General features: G+C 34.9%; 1 protein-coding gene across 1 annotated transcript in view; it reads right to left on the bottom strand.

Moving 5' to 3' along the window:
* Positions 1-22,161, bottom strand: part of Ush2a (usherin) — a 640,266-nt gene that overhangs the window by 413,451 nt on the left and 204,654 nt on the right. Inside the window, exon 21 of the mRNA XM_070041435.1 lies at positions 1,045-1,175. Coding sequence (XP_069897536.1) covers positions 1,045-1,175 — 131 coding nt within the window. The remainder of the gene's footprint in view (positions 1-1,044; positions 1,176-22,161) is intronic.

Here is a 22,161-nt window from a genome sequence, read left to right as displayed (position 1 = left end):
GGTCTAATACACTGACAAATATCAAATGCTTACTAATATTTTTCAAAGGGAAGAAAAATTATTCAGTGGCTTCCCATTGGCTATGGGAGAAGTTCCAATCCTTGTCTGCTTATGAGGCAAATGACTGAACCTCTAACTCTCTTGTTCAACTTATCCCTTTTCCCCTTGATCCTAATCTCTATCCATAGCATATTGAACTCAATATGTTGAAAATTGATCTCTAAATCTAACACTCAACATTAGATATTTGCTCTTCCTGGAAACTATTCCATCAGCTTCTCTCATCCACCATTAGTATTTTCCTTGTCCTGTCCACAGTATCCACATCTTGACCAACTTTTCCTCATTATTTTGTATCTCTGTTAAGTGCAACATTTTCAAAGACTGACAGCTTGGAAGGGAAAATTACCCATATTTTATGTTCTGGTATCAATAACATCTCAAACTTTCTCTTTAATAACATTCATGAATATTTTTAGGTTACTTCTTTTCTGTATACTTTCCAGTTACATTTTACTTCAAATTACTGGAATCTGAAATCTGCAGCATAATAGCACTAGTTGGGTCATTTAAATTCTATTGGTGGTGAAATAAGAAAGGGAGGGAGGAAAAAAGAAGGAAGGAGTGATGGACAGAAGAAAGGAAGGAAAGAAAAAAAGAAGAAAAGAAAGAATGAAGGGAGAGATGGAGAAACACCAGGACATAGAGAAGAAGAAAAGGAGAAAGGGAAACAAAGAAAATTCTTTTCTCTCAAAAACAGTAAAAATAGAGCTGACCAAATTTAGCTAAATTTTCTAATCATTGTTATAAAGTAGCATCTATAATACATAGATGCGTAGACTACATGTTTGAAATTTAGCTCTGCTATTTTAGCTGTCAGAAAGCCACCTCAATTTGGAAGTGTTCATTAGTCAAATGGGATAAGAAATGCATTTATACTTACTGCCTTATGGCTTTCTGATGATCTGCCATGAAAACAAACACCTCAGTATCTGGCAACTAATATGCCCTAAAAAGTCACAACTATCCTGATTAATAATGTACCTGAGGATCAAAGAGAAAATAGGGACGGCCATTCTTCAACTGCAGTGCAAAATACTCTTCCTGGTTGCCAGGTGATGCAGCAAAGACAATCAGCCCATCAGATGCCCTTGTTCGGAAGCTGGTCTTAATGCCTGGTGAGAGAAGTATGATCAGCAGGTCAGTGACCTAAGTTTTAATGCATTACAATACAATAAAGAAACTCTAACATATATCATAAATTACATATGCAACATACAATTTGGCTTAAAACTAAATTTTTCTTGCCCTTCTTAGTTTCTACTTCTCCATCTTCTAAGTGTTAAAAGCTTTTGGCTCTTTCCATACATTTATTCTCATCATTTTTATCTCTGATTACCTCAGATTGATTGCTGTACTCATGGCCTGCTTGGATGTGATGCTCTTGCTGATAGATTGTATACTGAATTTTCCCCTCTCCTCTTTCTCTGCATAGGTAGTGCTCTGCCTCAACTCACTAAACTCCCAAACTCAGGGAGTTTGCTCTCATTTCCTCTAACGTGTTCACTGATAGAGACATCGATATGAAATTCATCTTATAGGTAAGAAAAAAGAAGATATTAAAAATTGGGTGGAGAAGCCGGGTGCTGGTCGCTCACACCTGTAATCCTAGCTACTCAGGAGGCTGAGATCTGAAGATCGTGGTTCAAAGCCAGCCCAGGCAGGAAAGTCCCTGAAACATTTATCTCCAATAAACCACTAAAAACCCAGAAGTGGCCCTGTGGCTCAAGTAGTAGAGCGCTGGCCTTGAGCTGAAGAGCTGAGGGACAGCACCCAGGCCCAGAGTTCAAGCCCCACGACTGCCAAAAAAAAAAAAAAGATGGAGAATGGGAATAAAATGCTCAAAGAGAATGAAGACAGTTAGAGATGCAATTGCCTACATTTAACTCCAGGAAAATCTATCAAAAGATAATGAGTCCGAGTAAGAAAGGAGTATTCATCCAAATCGGGAATTATTTTACTATTTATATGCCAGTCATGGAATATAAAAAGGCAAACATTTCCATAAACACCACACTTAATTTCCAAGCCTTAGTCAACAAATGGCTCAGTTAATATATAAAACGTTACAGAGATCAATGAAAGTTTCTTGTGAGAAAAGAAGACAGTGCAGGAGAAAGAAATTTGATTTAATATTGTCTGGTAGATTTCCCTCAGTTTTTTTCAAATCATTTACACTTGCCTTTTTGTTTGTTTGTTTTGCTTTGTTTCCCTTCACATAATCAAGATAAATAACAAATGATTTTCTTTTGCATATGAGTTCTATAAGGAAATTAAAAATTCATAGTTATCAAAATATGCTCTTGACAACTGGCTAATTATTGATGAATTACAGATAAATCCTAACATTGTAATCCTAAATAATTATTAATCCTAATTATAAATCCTAAAACAGCAACATGTAGGTAATTATGTAAAGGCACCAAAATTCACAATTGAATGTCTTTAAATATAAATGTAATTTATTTTTGATAAATGTGTAAAGCACTTTAAGAAAATGTTATTGCTTTACCATGAGGAAAACTAGTCAAATTTACAATGTTTTAAAGTTATTCAAACCTTAAATATTCCATTCTCTGACTTTGGCTCAGCCTTGTGACTTGTGTGGGTTAGGGAAGGATGACAGATGGGCAGGACTTTGGAGAGCAGAAGACTGAAGACAGCTGGGGTGGAGCATAACCAACTGTGGGTGGAGCTTAACCTCCCTGACTACCTTCTGTTTCCTGTGTTTTCATCTGGGGGCCTATGATTCAGAACTCCAGTGAACCACAGACACCCGATGCCAATGTCTTTGGCTTTAACTGTTTATGTTAAACACCAGCAGTGCCCAAAATGAATAGCAAGGAGAAAAAAATCCACACATTTCTTACATAATAATATATATATTTCAAATTTAAAAAAAAAAACAAGACACAATGACTGTTCTAGGTTCAGTGTTTTGCCTACAGTGTTTAGAGAAATATTATAGCACATTGCATCTCTATTTATTTATTCATTGAAGAAATACTTAAGTCCCACTGCTCATACTGCCACTACTCTAGACTAGGGTGATGCACAGATAAATGAATAGACATACATCCAAGGCCTAACCGTTCAAAAATCAGAAAATCCAAGCCTCGCAGGGAATTGCTTAACTTCCCTGTAAATGTGTTTGGAACTTTAAAATTTTATTCCTTAGAAAGGCAAAGTTTAAGTTCAACAAAATAAGTACTTGGTAATGGGTCCTTGAAAGGGGTAGAGTAGACCCAAAGGGAACTGGGTAGATGAATGAAGAGACAAAGGGGGCTTACAATACAGTAAGGAAGTCAATATACATCCTATAAAATTAAGAAATATGAGGGAGGAAAGGAGTGGGTTGGGAAGACTTGGTGAGAATTTGAATGGGTAACCTGGATCAAGATCTAAGTAGCAACGCCTTTATAAAACTACTTAAAGATAATAAAGATTTTTAGTAAAAAAAATACATTTCTGGGATTTGAGCCTAGGGCCTTGTATGCTAGGGAAGTACTATACCATTGACATATACCTCCAACAGCAGGATTTGGTTGTAGGTTTGTTTGACTGTTATACAGGCACTTTGACCACTGAGCTACTCCATTGGCCCTACTTGTACATGGTGTGATCTGCCTATGCTGGACTTCTTCATAGTTATAATTATAGGTGTGCACTACCATATCCAGTTCTGTACTGAGAAAGTGGAGGTGGAGGGTGCCTCAAACTTTCCTATCCAGGCTGGCCTTAATCCCTAAACCTCCCAAACTCAGCCTCCCCAAGTTGCTAGGATTATAATCAGGAACCATTCTTATCCAGATCAGCGGTTTTGTTTTGTTGATGTTGTTGTTGTTTATTTTAACAGTAAAGGCAAAGGTATAATATAAATGAAGTTAATAAATTGGAATATATTGTAATTAACAACTTTTCTCCAATAAGAAGCATTGAAAAAGAGTAGCATAACAAATGACAGAAATGTTTGCAAAATTATTTTTATAACATGATACATAACTAGAATAAATATATAAACAAGGAGATTAATAAGTAATTTCACTGATTAACCATAATAGTATTTTTATATTTTGCTAAATTCTCATCTATTATTTACCCAATTAATTGATATGGTTTTTTTTTTTTTTGGCCAGTCCTGGGGCTTGAACTCAGGGCCTGGGCACTGTCCCTGAGCTTTTTTTGCTCAAGGCTAAAGCTCTGCCACTTGAGCCACTGTACCTTGTCTGGCCTTTTCTGTGTATGTGGTACTGAAGAATCGAACTCAGGGCTTCATACATGCTAGGCAAGCACTCAAACACTAAGCCACATTCCCAGCCTAACTGATAGCTTTATGTTAAAAAATTTAGTTAAATATTAAGTCTCTCTTGCTTAAAAGTATGTGTCTATCTTCTAAATGTATACTTCATATGTGTGTATATCACAAGATTTTCTTTTGTAAATTAGGATAACTGGTAAAAGTTGGATACTAGTACTGAATAGATTTTGATCCACAGCTGGGGAAAAATAAACCAAATTTCATATGAGGTTAAGAGCCAACAATAAATATTAATCAACATTTTTGGAAATGGAAGAACATATGAACCACATTACAAGATTAAATTGAGAAATTCAGACACTGTACAGTAAATGGAACAAACGACATTATCCTGCTTCTATTTGAACAAAATATACTCCTTTTCATCACACTCTTAGGAAACTTGTCCTATAGTAGAAGAGGTATATCATATGTACACATATATAGTCTATTGTAGAAGATGTATCTAAATGAGTATGAAATATGTAAATAAGTACAAGACAAAAATGGAGGCTATAGATACAACAGTACGCAACAGCAACTAATGTTGTTCTGATGAGAGTAGAATAGTATTCAGGGAGAGTTCAGAGTGGCTGTGGTGATGGATCTGGATTGTGGAGACAGAATTGCACTTCAGTGGGTGGACCACGATGCTAAGAGCACTGTGGGCACTGAGTGATAGATGTGGATTAATGACCACAGAAAGAATGAGATTAGCCAAAAAAGAAGACACTATCCCAAAATTTCCTCTCCTAGTTTTTCTTGCCAGTTGCAGTCTAGTTGTACCTGCTTCTGTAATTTCCTAGATCTATTGCTCCCTATGGAAGAGGGAGAGCATCAACCCAAAACCTTGTGAGGAAGAGAAAATGAATCAGAATTCTGAGTCACCACTAACATGGCTTTAAGGAGCATTAATCTATCCCAGTGATTTTAATGCTAAGGATATGACAGCCAACACACTTTTCAATCTCATTCGGAAATACAAAATAAATAGATACAGCCTGAATTAAGAGTTTACTCATCACTAAACCTGTCCCTTGAGTTATATTCATCAGAAAATTCCAATACTATGCTCAAGAAGACAGGGCTCCATTCTTAAAAAAAAACAGCTATGGGAGTGAAAAGATGCTTTATTAGGATAATGGAATAAATTTGTCAAATGTTTATGACTAACTATAGAAAAATGCAAATAAAATTCATCAATACAATAATCAATCCGAGATTTTTTTCAGGAAATTAACTTATTGTCAGTACATACACTCCTGAGATTAAAAAGACAATTTCATGTAAAGTTAATATAATCTATTGCATAGATATTTTCTTGTTGTTGAAGCCAGAAAGACAATAGACAGCACTTGGTTTCATTGTTGATTGTCTCTCTGCTACATTCCCACTCAATTCTATGACTTCAGATGGATTTCCAGCTTCCTATTTGGTGCATCTGGGAATGCAAAAAGTTCAGTTTCCTACAGAAGTGACTCTTCTTATATAGCTTAATTTGAACTATGGAGATTAGTTTCTAAAATAGAAAAAACCTTTTCTTTTTACATGACTGCCATTAGGTGGTGCTAGAAATGTCTCCATTCATAAAATATTTATGGCTAACCAAGCCTATAAATACATGAATAACAAAATCTTCATTGATTATACTTGCAAGATAACAATTGAGAAATAGTCTAACCCATTACAAAAGGCCCTCACTCTTTATTAGAACCCTGAAACTTGATTATTTATTTAAATATACATTATTCATTTATTTTTAAAATTATATTGTTTTTCAGCTCCTGATCCCAAACCAACTTTAAAAATATTGGATCAGCATTCTAAAGTATGCATTAGAAGCAGAAATTCAGATTAAAAAGTGAAGGAAAAACTAAAGAGAATTCTGAACAAAGAGTTTGAATGCAGACAAACATTTAATTTTAAATTTGGTAAAACTAAGAATGTTCTCTTTCATGTTTTAAAATAATCCTCTAATTCTATCTTGGAACAATTAAAAATGATGACATTTTAAGTGTTAATATTATATTACAAAGGCTGATCGTGCTTTATAATGTCAGATGATAAAGACACAGGAAATCATATGCACTAGATAAGGCTCAAAACATGGAAGTATGGCTTTTATTTCCTGGAGAGAATAGATCTTAGGTTTCTCAGTAAAGAAGCACTGAACTGAGCGAGCTCCAAAAATCTGTACTTGTATGCAAATTTATAAATTAATAACATGCAGCTTTTATCTAATTGCCTTTTCATTTCTGAGCTTATCTTGAATTGTTTTACTTCTGTCCCATACATTTGCAACTTAATACATTTGCAACAGTTGTTAGGCTAAATACTTCCACTGTTAGGCAAAGAACTCACCTGACATTTCTGGGAGAAACCAGCTAGTTTTTAACTTGTGATTCTAGAGTGACACTGAATTGGAACTTCTACATTATAGTTTTGCCTTTGGATACTTTTTGTCATATCTTTAATGTTAGGATTTTTGTCTTCATCCTTGATTTGCAATACTCTTTTCATGTTATGGGCATTATTTCATGGTCCGTTATGTGGAACAGTCATTTAACACTATTCCATTTGTAATTTATTTGACATATAGTATGAGATAGCGTCATATTCTAGCTTATTCCCTAGTTACTTAAAATTTACTAAGGAATGCATTAAAAGAGAACTTTGTTTTATTTACTTCAGCATTTCCAAGATCTTGAACATAAAAGATGGCCAAAAATATTTGCTGAATAAATATTTAACGATTGGAATACCACCCTCAGCATAATAAAATATATTTTCATGACCCATCTTTGTTCCTTCAGTTTTGTTTCATTGGTTTATTCTTGTGGCAGTAGAGTGCTATTATTATTTTATAATATTTTGGGTATCTATTTGTTCTTCCTCCCAACATTGTTCTTTTTCGGTTTTTTAAAATTCCACTCATTCACTTTTTTGCATGAATATCAAAGTAATCTTTTATTACCTAAATAGAACCTGCACATCAAGTAATATCAGATATTTCATGTTTTATGGCCATTAGAAATCATTTTTCTAATATGTTGTGGATGAGTCACCAAAATATATATTTCGTGCATATGCTTATAATAATGATAGCTAACTTTTTTCCTAGAAATATATACATTTCTAAATGAACTTGTTGGCTCCTTTTAACAAGCATACTTCATATTTGTCCCTTATCACATGGACTGCATCCTCCAGAAACATATGAAATAATGGTGAAGGTGATAATCATTATTTATTGTTTCTGACTTACTGAGAATTGATGTAATTTTCAAACTATTAGGTTCCATGTTCACTACTATTTCGTCCAACCATTAATTTTGTCTTGGGTCACTATATTTTCTGTCCATTTTCCACACACTTTCATTCTTTCTCTGAGCATATGTTTCATATGTTACTATTCTGGGAAAGGTAGGCAGAGCTAAACATAACTGCAATGCATTTCAAATGTTTAGAAAAATATAAGCTAAAAGAGGCTGAAGGCCCAGTCAGAGGATGTTTTCAGATGCAGATATATTTTAGGCTATGTGATAAACCATAAAGAAATGGAAATCCTGATAGAGAACCGCCAAATACAAACACAATCATCAAGAGCAACTCAAACTCTCAAGTGCTACAAACTGGCATAAAAAAAAAAAACCCAGCTCAGATGGTTTCTTCTTTAGGGAAGCTTTTAACTGAACTACAAATATAAAACTTATAGGCCCATCTGTGCATGAAATTGCATATAAAATTTTCTATACATACCTATAGAGCTAGATCTCTACTTACATATTTATAATGGAGTAACACATAATATTTCTTATATCTTCATTATGTATCAATCAAGGTTTAGCTATATAAACACAGATATCTATGTATTTGTGTCTCTTCAGATTACTCATCCGGACTGCTTTTGAATATCAAGACATTCATGGAATCATTAATACAAAGATTTCACAGAAATACTTCAGTATTTTATTTTAAAGATGTTATTTTAACCAGGATGATTCTATTAATATCTAGTATATGTATACTTTCCTCCTCCCTTGTATACATATTGTATATTTGATTTCAACCATCTTAAACCCTTATACATACTTCTATGGCATACACAGCATTCTGAACTTATTTTTGGAAACTCTTGTGTCTTAGACAGAAGTCATGATGATCTAAAATATGAGCTGAATGCTATTTAATTTTGCCATAATCTAACTGAGCTTTGAATTTTGATCTGTACAAGAATATCTCATGGAGCAAAAGCAGAATATTCAGTATGCATTTTGGTTTCCAGAAATATGTTTTACCCTTTTGTGTTGTAAAATGACTTCCATTTTTAACCAGTGACTAGCAAATAGATTGTTTAGGCTTAGGTAAAAAAATTAAATTATGAAGATGTCTTTAAATAAGATAGAACTTTTAAATAAGATAGAACTTTTATTCTTTGCTCCTATAAAGAGGAATGTTTTCTAATTAATCAATAAACACACCAATATCACTCAATATTTTATATCTTAAAGAAAATCTAGGTATATACATATATACATGCATGTGCATATATATTTACCTTGTATATACCATGTATTATATATCATATATGTCATTTGTATCTTGCATAGTATATATAAATATATGTTTATGGAATTCAATTTATATTGATTCCTGTGAAATAAATGAGATTTCAAAAATTGTTTAAATATATTAAATGTACTAAATGGACTAAAATAGCCTATATTTTACTTCAAAACAATTTGTGGGGACAAAGCATTCAAATTTTGCTAGCCTGAAGCTTTAGTACAATTGCTGAGTGATTTCTGACTTAAACCTTGGAAATGATTTCAGTAGCTTTTCTGGAAATCTAGAGGTAGAACATGTACAATGAGACAGTCTTAAAGAAATCAACCCCAAAGTCCTGTCTAGGAGCAATATGATTTATCTCAAGTAATAGGCCAATATGAAAACTAAAGTTTTAGACTGCAAACAACATTCAGCTATTGTGCTGTTAGCTCACAAAGAAAATGTCTAGATGTGGACTTTTGACTCCCACAATATATCTTGAAACGATATTATGGTCACCTCAGAGCATTCACACATGGGAGCATCCTGCCTTTTAGAGTAAGGAAATGCAAAATGAAGGAGCTGGCACAAATTCCAACATCTGGACAAACAAATGAAATATCAGCAGGTAGTAAGGGTTTTCTACTGATCCAACCTTGATCCTGCATTTGATATTGAGTGTTTTGGAATAACTGAATCATGCTTTCTTTTATGTAGATAGAGGATGGAAAGAGTAGAAATGCATCTCTGCTTCAATGGAGGTGAAATGACTAAGATTTGGCCATTCCACTCAACCCCATGTGACCTGGCTTGTCAGAGAGAAAAGTTGGAGAATCCTACTGGCTGCTCATACTTTGCCTCTGTTTGTCCTCTGAAGATATTGGGTAACTAGAGTTTGCTTAAAGTTGCTTAAGTTTGGCATTTTGGAGGACATTAGAGAAAAAAAAAGAGATAGTTTAGTGTTATGCCTTCCTTTTCCAAACTAAGGAAAATAAATTGTAAAAGTGCCACGGCTATATTGCAAAATTTATTTCAAAGCTATATTTTGAAAAGTGTTCAAACTGTAATAGGTTTGAATGAATGAAAGTGTAAAAAAATTCCACAACAGGTTTTAGTGGTTCATGTCATTTATTATCACTTCTTGTCTTGGACATGACTCATACTGAGTAAATGCTTGCTGCAAGTTACTTCTACTTTAGGTCCCTTTCCTATGGAAAGTGAGGACATTAGCTCTGCATGTTAGCAATACAAACACTTGCATTTGGTATTCGTCCTTGATGATTTAATGAGCATGGCACACAAAAAAATTCAGTTCAGTAAAATAAAACAAAAAGAAAAACCGCAAATTTGTTTTTGAAACTGAGAGACACGTGTCTTTGTGTGAGCAAATACATTTATGAACATTGTATGGTTTTATTTAATATAATTGGTTGCATCGCCTGTCAAACCACTTAAGATATAATGAGCCTTTCACAGGAGGAAGAATCACAAAAAAGATTAGGATGTTATGGGAACCCTAGATCCCAGTTAAGACTGTGGCAGGAGGCAGATTCAACTGTCTTGCTTGGGGTATGAATGGTGACAGCCACATCCTGGTTGTAGGGTTGTTTTTCTTGTCTCAGTAAAAACATGGGAGTTTTGAATGTCTTCTCTTCTACAGTAATGCTGTCTCAAGACAGGAGAAGTCCCTGGTATCCTGGATGTGTTACCAAAACTGCTTCCCTCCATACTTCCTGATCTCTTGTTACCTACTTCTTGGGATGTGTTCTTTGGTTTATTTTCCCATAATTCCCTTAAGCTAGCCCTGGGCCAATCTCAATTTACAAAAGTGGAAGTTTGAGGAGAGAGCTTTGGTTTAACTACTCATTCCTCACCCAGTGGCTGAAATAAGAGATTCATTACTTTATGGGCACCTGTTCATTCCTCACTCTGGAATCTGCTGGTCAGAATCATCAGGATGTAATACATACTACTATCATACTCTTGGGGGACTCAGCCATACCTCGCTCTTTGCTGAACGGGAAGCACTATTATTAGGTTCTGACCTTAACCTAGAGCATTAAAATCACAAATAACGCCCCCAAAGCCTTATGCTACTTTGTTATGACAGTTCTTCTATGAAAGTTAAAATAGATCTTTAAAAAAGGAATTTGGTGATGCTTGGCTTCATGGTGAAACAAAAACAAAAGCAAATGCAAGAGCTCAATTTCCTCAGCTCAGATATTCGCTTCTGTACTTAATTAATGTGTGATTTAGAGCAAGTCATTTAACTTTTCTGTACCTAATTTTCTCCCTTATAAGTGGAATAATGACAGTTTCTTCCTTCATAAGTCTTTTGAGAGCAGTCCTCCCAAAATGTGTTAATTACATGAATTAATATGTGAAAAATACTTTGAACCACTGGGCCTATGCAACCATTAACTAATTCATCCTTCAAACTTATTTCCAGAGATCCATAGGTGGTATAAACATAAAAATGCTATATTGTAACTATAAGTTTCCAATATTTATACTTAAGAGAAAACATAAAGCTTCTAAATATATTCTTTAAATGCACACATACCTCCAAGAATGAAGAGAGCCTCGACCCAAGTCTTCTCTAGACTTATTTTACCAAAGCAAAAACATGCCATTTTACTGGAGGCTCAGAGCAACAAAAAGGGGGGAAAAAAACCTTAGCATTCCTGCCTTAAAGTAGAATACAGTTCAATTCTTCCTGAGCCTAGACTCTTTTCTTATATAAAGTCTTACTCTTATGTAAGATTTTACTTTATTCAGGAAGAGTAGATTGAGTATTTCCTATAGGTAACTGATTTGGAAAAGATAGGGAAATTTCCCCAGCATCTCCAAGGCATTGAGTTTAGAGATAATGTCAGTTCCTTAGTTTTTATTCCCATGTTTCTTCCTGTTTTCCCTGGATCCAGACCCAAAGCAATGCCTGATCCCCAAACTTTGCTGATATAACCTCCTGGTTATTGGTCAAGTTTCTGTCCTGTAGTAGAATGGAATGAGTGCCCCAGTTCATGCACTCAGCTACATTTAAGTTACCTAGTTAATGCCAGAATTATACAGAAATATAGGATGGAGTGAGATACTGTGTAGGAAATACATCCTGTCTCATTTCATTTGTTAGGATACAGAACTTACAGGAACTATTCAAAGAAAGTTTGTACATAAAAGGAAGCTCTCTAAACTTCAACACTAAATACTTCAGCAATTACTAAGAAATCATGCATTCAATTTCGTAATAAACTGATGAAATAATTCCCTAGTACACTAAAGACCATAAAGGCAAAATAAAATTTTAGAAGCATATGATTTTAATTTATAATGCATTTTCTCTCTATTTCTAGTTACTCTCTTTTAAAATAAGCCAAAAGCCAGTTGTGGGGAAGGAGTAGAATTATAAATCCATAATACTGTATAGATTAAATGCAAAGAGAAGTTTCTCAAAGCAGTAGGAATTTTAAACATGTGGCTTTAAAGTGCTACCACAACGGATGTATTCCCATATTTGGTTGGAAGAAGTGTTGGAATTAAGTAGAAAGGTCTATATGCAGGGATTAAGTTTAAAAAAAGTCTATGTGCAGGATCCTAGAGGATATCATAAGCAATGTAAATAAAATTAAGCAATGATGCCATTTCACTACATGAACAAGGCTTGTCTCATTACAAACACCATAGCAAGGCTATTGGTCCTACAGCCAGGTTAAACCAGAAACAGTGCCATCTATTGGTAGCAGGTACCGGTGCTGTGCTTTGCTCTGCTCGAGTTTTATTCCTGCCTACTGAAGCACCTTAATTTGAAGGTGTTTCATCCTTTTCAGAAAGGCTATTTCCAATAGCAAATACAGTATTATTTCATACTATTTTTGTTCCTCAATGCTTAGTTAAGAGCCAGGTACATAGTATGTGTATACTTGATATGTTTATTAAAAAATAAGCATTCTCCCAACATAGATTTAAATAAAACAAGCACAAGAAAGCTGATGTAGTCATCTTTTTGTCTTTCCAGGCTGAAAATGGATATTTTGTTTCACATGTGATTAGGCACAACTATAAGAATGATAAATACGTCATTTAAGGTGGAGATAACTAATAAAGCATTATAGTAAGAGCAAAAAGAATTTATATGACTTCAGGACAAGAATAACAAGCAAAACTTTTATACTTCTAGCTGCAAAAATGTTATCAGACATTTCTTAATTCTACATTTACTTCTGGGCAGATGTATTGAAATGCATGAGTTTGGTGATACTATCTTATAAAATATGTGAATATTTATTTAGGTAGTGAATATATTGAGCTGATAGTATAACATATAAGACATCCTTCAAGCATTTAGTCTATATAATAATTTACATTTGTTTCAAAACAGAAAAGTGTAATGCATGGTCCAGTTAGTATAATTTCAACACATGTTCATTGCAATACTAAAAATACTCTGATAAAATTTGCAAGGTTAACTAGGTTAAACTAAAAGGTTACATGTGAACTTACCTTTAGTAATGATAAACAGAAATAAATTAGCAAATACCAAAGTAAAGAATATCATGCACATGCCCTACTGCAAAGCCAAAGAAAGAAGGCAATCATCTTGATTTAAACTTTCATTTTTAAGTAACCAATTGGATATCTGTTTTTATTTTATTATTATTTTTGCTACCCTATTATCCTCACCACTGGTAAAACAAACAGGACATTTTAGCTTTAATCTTCTTACTACATAACCCAAATAACTTCAGTCATGTTTGCATTAATGCTGCATTAATCATGTTGTTGCGTATTAATGAGTTTTCAGGCTATGCTAATTACTGTCATAGATTCTGCAGCAGCCCATTAAATATACAAATTACAGAATTAAAGAGCCAGAGCTCTTCATGATTAATCTCTAAATGGAGAAAAACTAATGATGTCTGTACAAAGTTTCTCTCTACTTTTGGCTGAGTGAGCCCAATGAACAATCAATTAGACTATTGGAGGAACAAGAAAATCACGTATCATATGTTTTTATGGAGGTACTTTGTTACAACAGAGGACTTGATATTTCATAAAAATTCTACAGCCCTCAATATTGGTTCCAATGTTACTCCATATCAAACATAATTCGAGTAAGGTAAGTTCATACCAGATCCATTCTGATAGGGTTTCATACAGAAACATTTGCTTCTAAAAGGAATTGTCATGAGCAAGACCTCCAACATAAAAGCTGTATCAAAAATGTCAGATTTTGAACACCAAAATGTCTTGTTCCTCACATAAAGTCTGTGTTATATCAGGGAGTGAAGTTGTGGAGGATTGCAGATCAGATCTAGAATGGAAGGTGGCTTTTATCTATGCATGTTTTGCATGGGTGGGCAGGTGGTGTGAACACTCAGCTGCCAGTCCAGGGAGAATGTACCATTCTTAATCATAGAGGCGAGGTATAGCAATATGCTTGTACTCAAAATAGGGATACGACAGATGGGCATAGGCTAAGGAAAGAGGAACAAGATTGGAATATAAAAATCTGAACTGAAAGACATGCACGGCTCTTGGGCCAGGTTAGCACAATTCATATGTAGCCTAGGGGTGTATATAGCAGGAATGCAGATGAACATAGAGGCAGAATCCAGTCTAGGAGTAGAGCCTAGAAAGAGCTAGCAGCTATATAAGTTTAGGAGTGGACAGGCATCTAAATACACAAAGGGAGCGAATTAAGAGAACAATGAGAGAGGCAGTTATGGATTTGGGAAAGTGGATAAGGAGACTTTTGTCAAATTGTACACAAAGTCAAGGTCAGATTCTTTAACTAGACTCGTGTTCTGAGACTCACATGAATTGGAATCTTCTAGATGAATTTAGGGAAAGGAGTAGGTTGGACCAAAAGGTAGAGATTAACTGACTCCATGTTTGGAGAACTACAGAATAGCCAACATAGAATTTGCCAGCATGTTGTAGTATAACTTAACTGCAGAAGATCACTTTCAAACAAGAACAAGTCTATTTACAGAGTTGGTGATAAAATTCTTACTTTTTGTTAATACGTTTTTTTATTGTGAAAATACTGTACAGAGGGGTTACAATTACATGAGCAAGAAAATGAGTACGTTTCTTATCAAGCATTGTTGCCTCCTTTGTTTCCCCTTCCCATCCCATCCCCCACCCCCCGACATAACGTCTTGTACATATCATTGTTGCAATGGGTCCACCTGTATCCCTATTTAAACAATTTGATTTTTTCCCTTCCCCTCCACAAATTATACCAACATCAAATACAGTGAAAACAGGGGTTATACCATGACCCAGGAATCCCACTTTTGGGTATTTACCAGAATGATCACAAACAAGACCACACTAAAGCTACCAGCACAACTATGTTTATTGAAGCATTATTTACCATAGCTAAGATAATGGAACCAACCCAGATGCCCCTAAGTAGATGAATGGATCTAGGTCATAAAATTCTTAGGTGTGAAGAGGCCAGACACTCAGGTTTATTTGTTGGTGGAACACTGAAATTACAAAGTCAAAAAGGAATACCTTACACTTAGAGAGGTCTAACCAGTTAGGCAATATATACCAAGCCAAATTTTTAGAATGCTGTTTGGTCTGTTTTTCATATTTTACTCATATTGTTATATAGATGAGAAAACTGAGGCCTAGAAATATTATTCAGTTTTAGAGAAAGGACAATTACCCAAACCAACTGACCAAGAAAACAAAAGAAAAAGTCTTCTCTTCTTCCCTTTGGCAATAGCAGTTATGGTTTTGTTTAGGATACAATTGCTTTATTTATTTATTTACTTATTTACTTATTTATTTTTACAATTGCTTTTGGAAGGAAATATAGAGTGATACAAAGAGACTAGGACAAAGACCAAGTTCCTGTTTATGTGTATTAGGTTCTGTAAAATAGAACTAAACAAACAAAACATTGTTTGTGCATTAGCCAATGGATATACTTTATACTATGAATTAAGCTACACCCATCAGCTTGTCTCTTAAACATTTCTAAGAGGTATTGCAATTGTTTTGTGCCCAGAGGAGACTTACAATTTTAAACCCTATAAATACTCAATTCTGCAGTTATCCGGCATTTTTCACTGTTTCTATTTTCAAAGCGACTTCACATATGCTTCCTTTTGCCCCTCTATTGGAAGTCTTGGAAAATAGTTGTGCAGGCACCATGTTTCCTATGTTATTTGTTTTAAGTTCAGTTGCTATAGTGCAGCGCATACCACAGAAATTCAATCAATGTTGTTGTCTTGTTAAACCGAACAGCAAAATCATTAGAGAGAACAAAACTCTGACCTCAGGACTTAAATATCCACAAGCACCAAAAAGGTAAGAGCTTGAGTTTGGGTCATCAAGTTAAGTGTAAAACACCTAAGAAACTTATCTTTTTTCCCTCTATTATAAGGATAGAACTTGCACAAGTGATTGTACAAGTGACATATGTGTGTGCATTTCTTATAGATCTGCAACTGTAACCTCTTAGCCTCTAACTCATTTCCTGTGTTACTGACTCCACAGCCATAAACCAGGCTTGAATAGCTCTATAAAGAAAACTCCTCAATATTCTAGATTTCCTTACTTACACAAAGGTAAGACATCAATCAGCAGTGTTCTCGGTATCTTTTAGGCTGCATCACTGATGCTCTGGGCGGTAATTTAAATAGAAACCTTTTGTTGCTTTAGAGGTAATTGTATAAACACACAATGTTGCCCAGGCAGAAAGTAATTAAATTGATAGAGGAACGAAACATGACTTGAACTGGATAAAATACAAATACATCAAAATTAAAGTCAGTGTAATGAGCTGAAACACTGCAAATTTAGACAACAGAGCATTAACCAAAGCACAGAATTCCTTTTCAGGTAGTATCAAAGCAGACAGAAAACACAGTAACAGGTGATCCTGAAGCAAGAAGGAAGTGTATTGATTAGGCGGAGCAGAAGAACTTCAGAAAAAGCTAATGAATGGGTCAAAGAAAATATAATAGGCCAAGGTAGAAATATAACAAACAAGGAGAGTAAGAAACACCTCAGAAAAAAATACAAGACAATGGAAAACAGCAGGGGTTTTTTGTTTTTAAAGACCATTGAAATCAGAAACTCAGGAAGAAAATCCAAATCATGACGAAAAAAATCAAGATAAGAACATAGTCAATATTACAGCAAGTTTTAAATCAGAACAGACTCAGCAACAAACCTGTCAAATGTTAATGATTCAAACAAAAAGGCAATCATGGAAAGGAATACATATACTATTTCTCACCCAGTCATGTTCACATGCTATCTCCCCTAATTATTGTTGATAAGGTGACCTTCCGGAGGCACACACCAAATAGTGGGCATAATTAAGAGTTTCTGGTGTGGAGGAGTGATTTTCATGTCTCTACCGCACAATGGTGAATAGTGATACCTGGGTCATTAGAGAATAAGGTATTTCACATGTGTAAGTTGTTAATTAACAGAAATACATTTTTAAATGAAATTATCTTAACAATCCTAATACAAGTTCTGTAAAGAATGTGGTACATTCCCTTGTTTTCTAGCATATGATTAACAGACTTTAAGCTTACTGTGATATAAGGTGCTCACAGAGCCCTATTTTTAAACTGTCTTGAATATCAATGATACTTCAAGAAATCTCCAAAACTACTATTAAAGTGATGAGGGAGCTAAGAATTAGGCTATAAAAGTTTTCTGGGCATTCTGATTCCTTCCTTCCTTTTCTTTTTTTTTTCTTTGGTGGGTCATGGGGCTTGAATTCTGGGCCTGGGTCCTGCCCTTCAGCTCTTCAGCTCAAGGCTAGTGCTCTACCACTTGAGCCAGAGCGCCACTTCTGGCTTTTTCTGTTTATGTGGTGCTGAGAAATGAACCCAGGGCCTCATGCATGTGAGACAAGCACTCTACCACTGAGCCACCTTCCCAGCCCCTAAATTGGTCTCTATTTAAACTATTTTTTAAAACTTAGAGCCCTAATAAATTATATTGGTCAAAATGGTCTTTAAATATTATTTAACATGAAAATACTTCAGGACCCACAGCTCTTCACCAAGCTATCCATCAAATCCAAAATTATCTCCCATCCCAGAGTTGTTATAAATTTCTAATTTTCAATGTTCTGGAAATCAAATATCAGATTTTTCCTAAGTGACAGGACATAGGTTACATAAAGAGACTGAATCAGAGACATTCTACGGAATTAAATAAATGAGCAACAAAATAGTCAGCAGTGTACAGATTTTAATAGGTGAGATTAGAATACTCATTTTGACTAGACAGGGGCCTTTTTGTCCAGTGTTATATGTCTCAGCTCTATTCCAAACAGTTTGATGGTAGTGAAAGTAGCCTCTGGTTAAAGACACTAGTATTCTTCATAGTGGTTCCGTCCCTTCAGTCCTACAGCACTGAGAGAGCGAATCCTTTACAACTTTGGTGGTGGGGGCAGGGGAGGATTGGGGGAGGATTAGGTAGGGGAGTGGGGGAGGAAGGGAAGCAATGGGAAGGGGAAACAAAGGAGGAGGCTACAATGTTTGATAAGAAATGTACTCACTATTTTGCCCATGTAATTGTAACCCCTCTGTACAGTATTTTCACAATAAAAAAAATAAAAATATAAAAAAGAAAAGAGCTGCGGTGAAAAAATCACCAGGCTGGCAGATCTGATTACCAACAGAGACCCGGCTTTGATGTAAATAAATCACTACAGATTTCTTGGCCTCCATTTCCTTATCTGGGGAATGAAGAGTAGGACTACCTGATCTCTTCCACAAGGGCTTAATTCAATTAGCTGTTTGGCATCGTGAGGACATCATCTAAGAATGGCCTGGGTCTTTCATCACCCCAAGACAGCTGCCAATTTCACTGATTCAAAGAACATATGATGTGGTAGGTTAATTTATGCAACTTTGGAAATTTACATTTCAAAAATGTGTTTTGATACTTGCTTTTTTCCCTTAGCTGGAATAGAAATACAATCTAAAGAATATATATGCATGCAGACTCACTCTGCTCTTTGTCAGTTAATAGATTATTGCTCTGATAGACTTTACTCTAAGGACATGTATTCAATAGGTAATCTTCATAATAGCCACATTTCCCCCCCCATTTTCTGTAACAGGAATCTGAGACCAAGAAAGAATATATCTAAGTGAAATTATTTTGAATAAGTTCACAAATCAGGGTTTCCTAATTTTGAAGGGAAAAAAATCCCTCCATGTCACATTAGCAATGTAGTTGGTCCGTATTTTACTTAATAATTTTACTTGTAATTGAAGCCTTCACTACAGGCCATATTTCATTGGCTCAATGTGTGGAGGTGGTTGTTATTTAAGAGAGTACTGTTTGTGTTATAATAATCCGAAAGAAAATGTCATTCATCATTCATGATGGTGAGATTTGTTGGCAAAATCTCTGAATGGTTTTATAAGGTATGTTTAATCCAGGTACTTGCATAAACATTTATGGCTTTCCTTATGTCAATAAGGAAAAGTAGATACTATAGTTCTGTAATATAACTATCTTATGTGTAGAAATCTGTTTTTACACTGGCAGTTTGCATTAAGTACCATACTTAGGTATGGTACCTAGCATTAAGGTACTCCAAATACTTAGCAGTAAGTACCCTGAAAGCTTAGCTAGAAAAGCAGCCCATTCTGCCACGTAGGTTATCAGAATTGTGGTACTAGTATACATGGAAGCAATGACTGATTTGTGGGTCAAAGCTTGGACTACACCGTTGTACATTACCTTTACAATAATTTTTTTAAAGCTTGGAATATGCTTCAGCTCATTTGAATGGTTTTATGATTAAGAATATCTTTCTTTAACATGGATTCAAATTATTTTCTGAAGTACTGACTAGCTAGAGGGGAGCAAGTAGGAAGTAGGAAACAGTCTACTTGGAATTCTTTAGAATACATTTCCTCAAAGTGAGTTTGAAGGGAAAGGTCACACAGCCCTGGATCACAGAGAGACATCCGTGGATATATTTCATCTGTTGTGGCCAGCTTTGGCGGCAAGTTTTATTATTTTTTTTTCCTCTTCTTGATCTGATTTGTTCCATGAGACAAGTCTCAGGACAAAGTTGCCACCTCTATTGCTGGCACTTATACAGAGACCTTTCATATCCATCTGTGCTGTGTGCCACTTACAAAATAATGAACGGGTGATTCTGGAAAATTACTGAAACAATCTATCATTTCACAAACAAAGAGTTGGTGAACCTAAAAACAAAAACCCATCCATGAGTGACGTATCAAAGAAGTCAAATTAAGTGCTGTTATAGCAATACTGTCAATTACCTGGCAGGCTTTTTAATGATTAATTTTGCTTTTATTTGTAGAACGGTGGTGACTGCTTGCCTCAGAGCCAGAACAGAGCCTGGTGTCACAGGGAATGATGGGAAAATCACTACCAACCAGATATGCTCTCTCCATTCTAAGGGGAAAATGCTGAGTCAGAAGCCAGTGTATTTTTAAACTTTATGTAGTTGTCAACTCAGAAGATACAATTCAGGATGAATAACCCCAGGGATTCTGGAAACTTTGAGAACTTCACTGTGACTCAGAAAGGAGAGAGGATATGTGTATCGATGACCCTGGGGCCACACGTTTGCACAGCACAGTGAGGAAAGTCACATAAACTTACAGTTGTGAAGAGAAAACATAGGTTTTGTGATTGTTGTTGTAACATGGTGATATGTTTATCTTTACAACTTATTCACAATTTTAATATTTCACTCTTGGAGGAGGATTGTCCAGATAAATGTACATGGGAAGTCTATATATATTCATCATTACACTAGATTCTCTAACTTACCTAGCTTATTATTGAGAATAATTATGAGACTTAAAGGCAGTTTCTTTACTTTAAAGATTAAGGCACTGAGGCTTAATGTTTTATTCTAACTAAATGATGGCTAAATTGAATTGGTCTTCTCAAACAGTTTTGATTGTATAATAATTAGCTATTAAAAAATGATGTTCTATTTTGACACTAACTTTCCAAAATTACAATTGTTTTGATATCATTCCCTTGGGCAAATTTTGTCTGGGTTTCATTTGAAATGAATTAGTACTAAATACATTCCATAGCTATCTCAAAAATTTCCAAAGAATAACAACCATTCCAAAATTACCTTATTCTTTTCCTGCAAAAGTCGTCAAAATGATGAGTAAAGGACTAGAGTTTTGTAATATGGGATCTCTTTGTTTTCTCTTTATTTTTTCCTAGACTTGCACTTTAATGTCTCTTGAATCCAGAATTGTCCTTCTCTGAATAATTTCAGTTTTGGTTCTTTTGTGCATTTATATACATAGATACACATATACATATACAAATGTATATGTATATGTACATATATATATATATATATATATATATGCCACATGGCAATGGCTCATGTCTGTAATCCTAGTTGGTAAGGAGGATAAAATCCGAGAATCCTGGTTCAAAGTCAAACAAAGCAGAAAGTCCATCTCCATTAACCAGTAAAATGCTGGACTAGGGGGGTGTGGCTCAAGCAGTAGAGCACCATATGAGCATCATAGCCAAGCAAGAATACAAAGCCCTGATTAAATGTGTGTAAATAAATAAATGAATATCATTTCATTGCTGTCCACTTATCATAGATCCTGTCACTGCTACCTTCTCTCTAAAGCCCCTTAGGGCAATTTTTATTTGGTATAATTTATTATTAATAGAAGAACTTATATCTGTTACTATATTTCAGGTGCTCTTCCTGCTGCTTTACCACATTCATTTCTTCAAACGTTATAATTATTTTATCAGGTGGGAATCCTTATTTCCCATCTCCATGTCACATGCTGGACTGAGGCACGTGGTGGTTTAGAGAGCAGTAAGATGTCACAGGCCAAAAGGAAATGTGAACCCTAGACTTCTACTCAGATCCATAAGCACCATAAATAATAGCTCTCTTTCCTTTGCTGTGATATGATGTTTGTCTTTCTCTGCATCTCTCTTCCTAAACTTGAGAGGAAAGCCAGTGTGCCTTGCTAGCCCTTAGTCTAGAAAGAATGCCTTTGCAAAACAAACAAACAAACAAACAAACAAGAAAAATAATTCACTATTCACTCCCAGACTCCAAGGATAGTTCACGTGCTTACAGTTATTCACCCAAGTTTTTACATTATAAGCACCACGAAGGCCAAAATAGGTCATACATCTTGTATATATTTTTTAAATATTTATAGCATTTATAGTATTGAATATCCTTTATAGTTTTTAATCCCCCCCTGCAAAAT

Source organism: Dipodomys merriami, unplaced genomic scaffold (genome assembly GCF_024711535.1).
Source record: "Dipodomys merriami isolate MVZ:Mamm:240054 unplaced genomic scaffold, mDipMer1.0.p SCAF_31, whole genome shotgun sequence".
NCBI lineage: Eukaryota > Metazoa > Chordata > Mammalia > Rodentia > Heteromyidae > Dipodomys > Dipodomys merriami.
The sequence above is the reverse complement of the archived record's forward strand: the minus strand, read 5'-3'. Positions and strand labels throughout refer to the sequence as shown.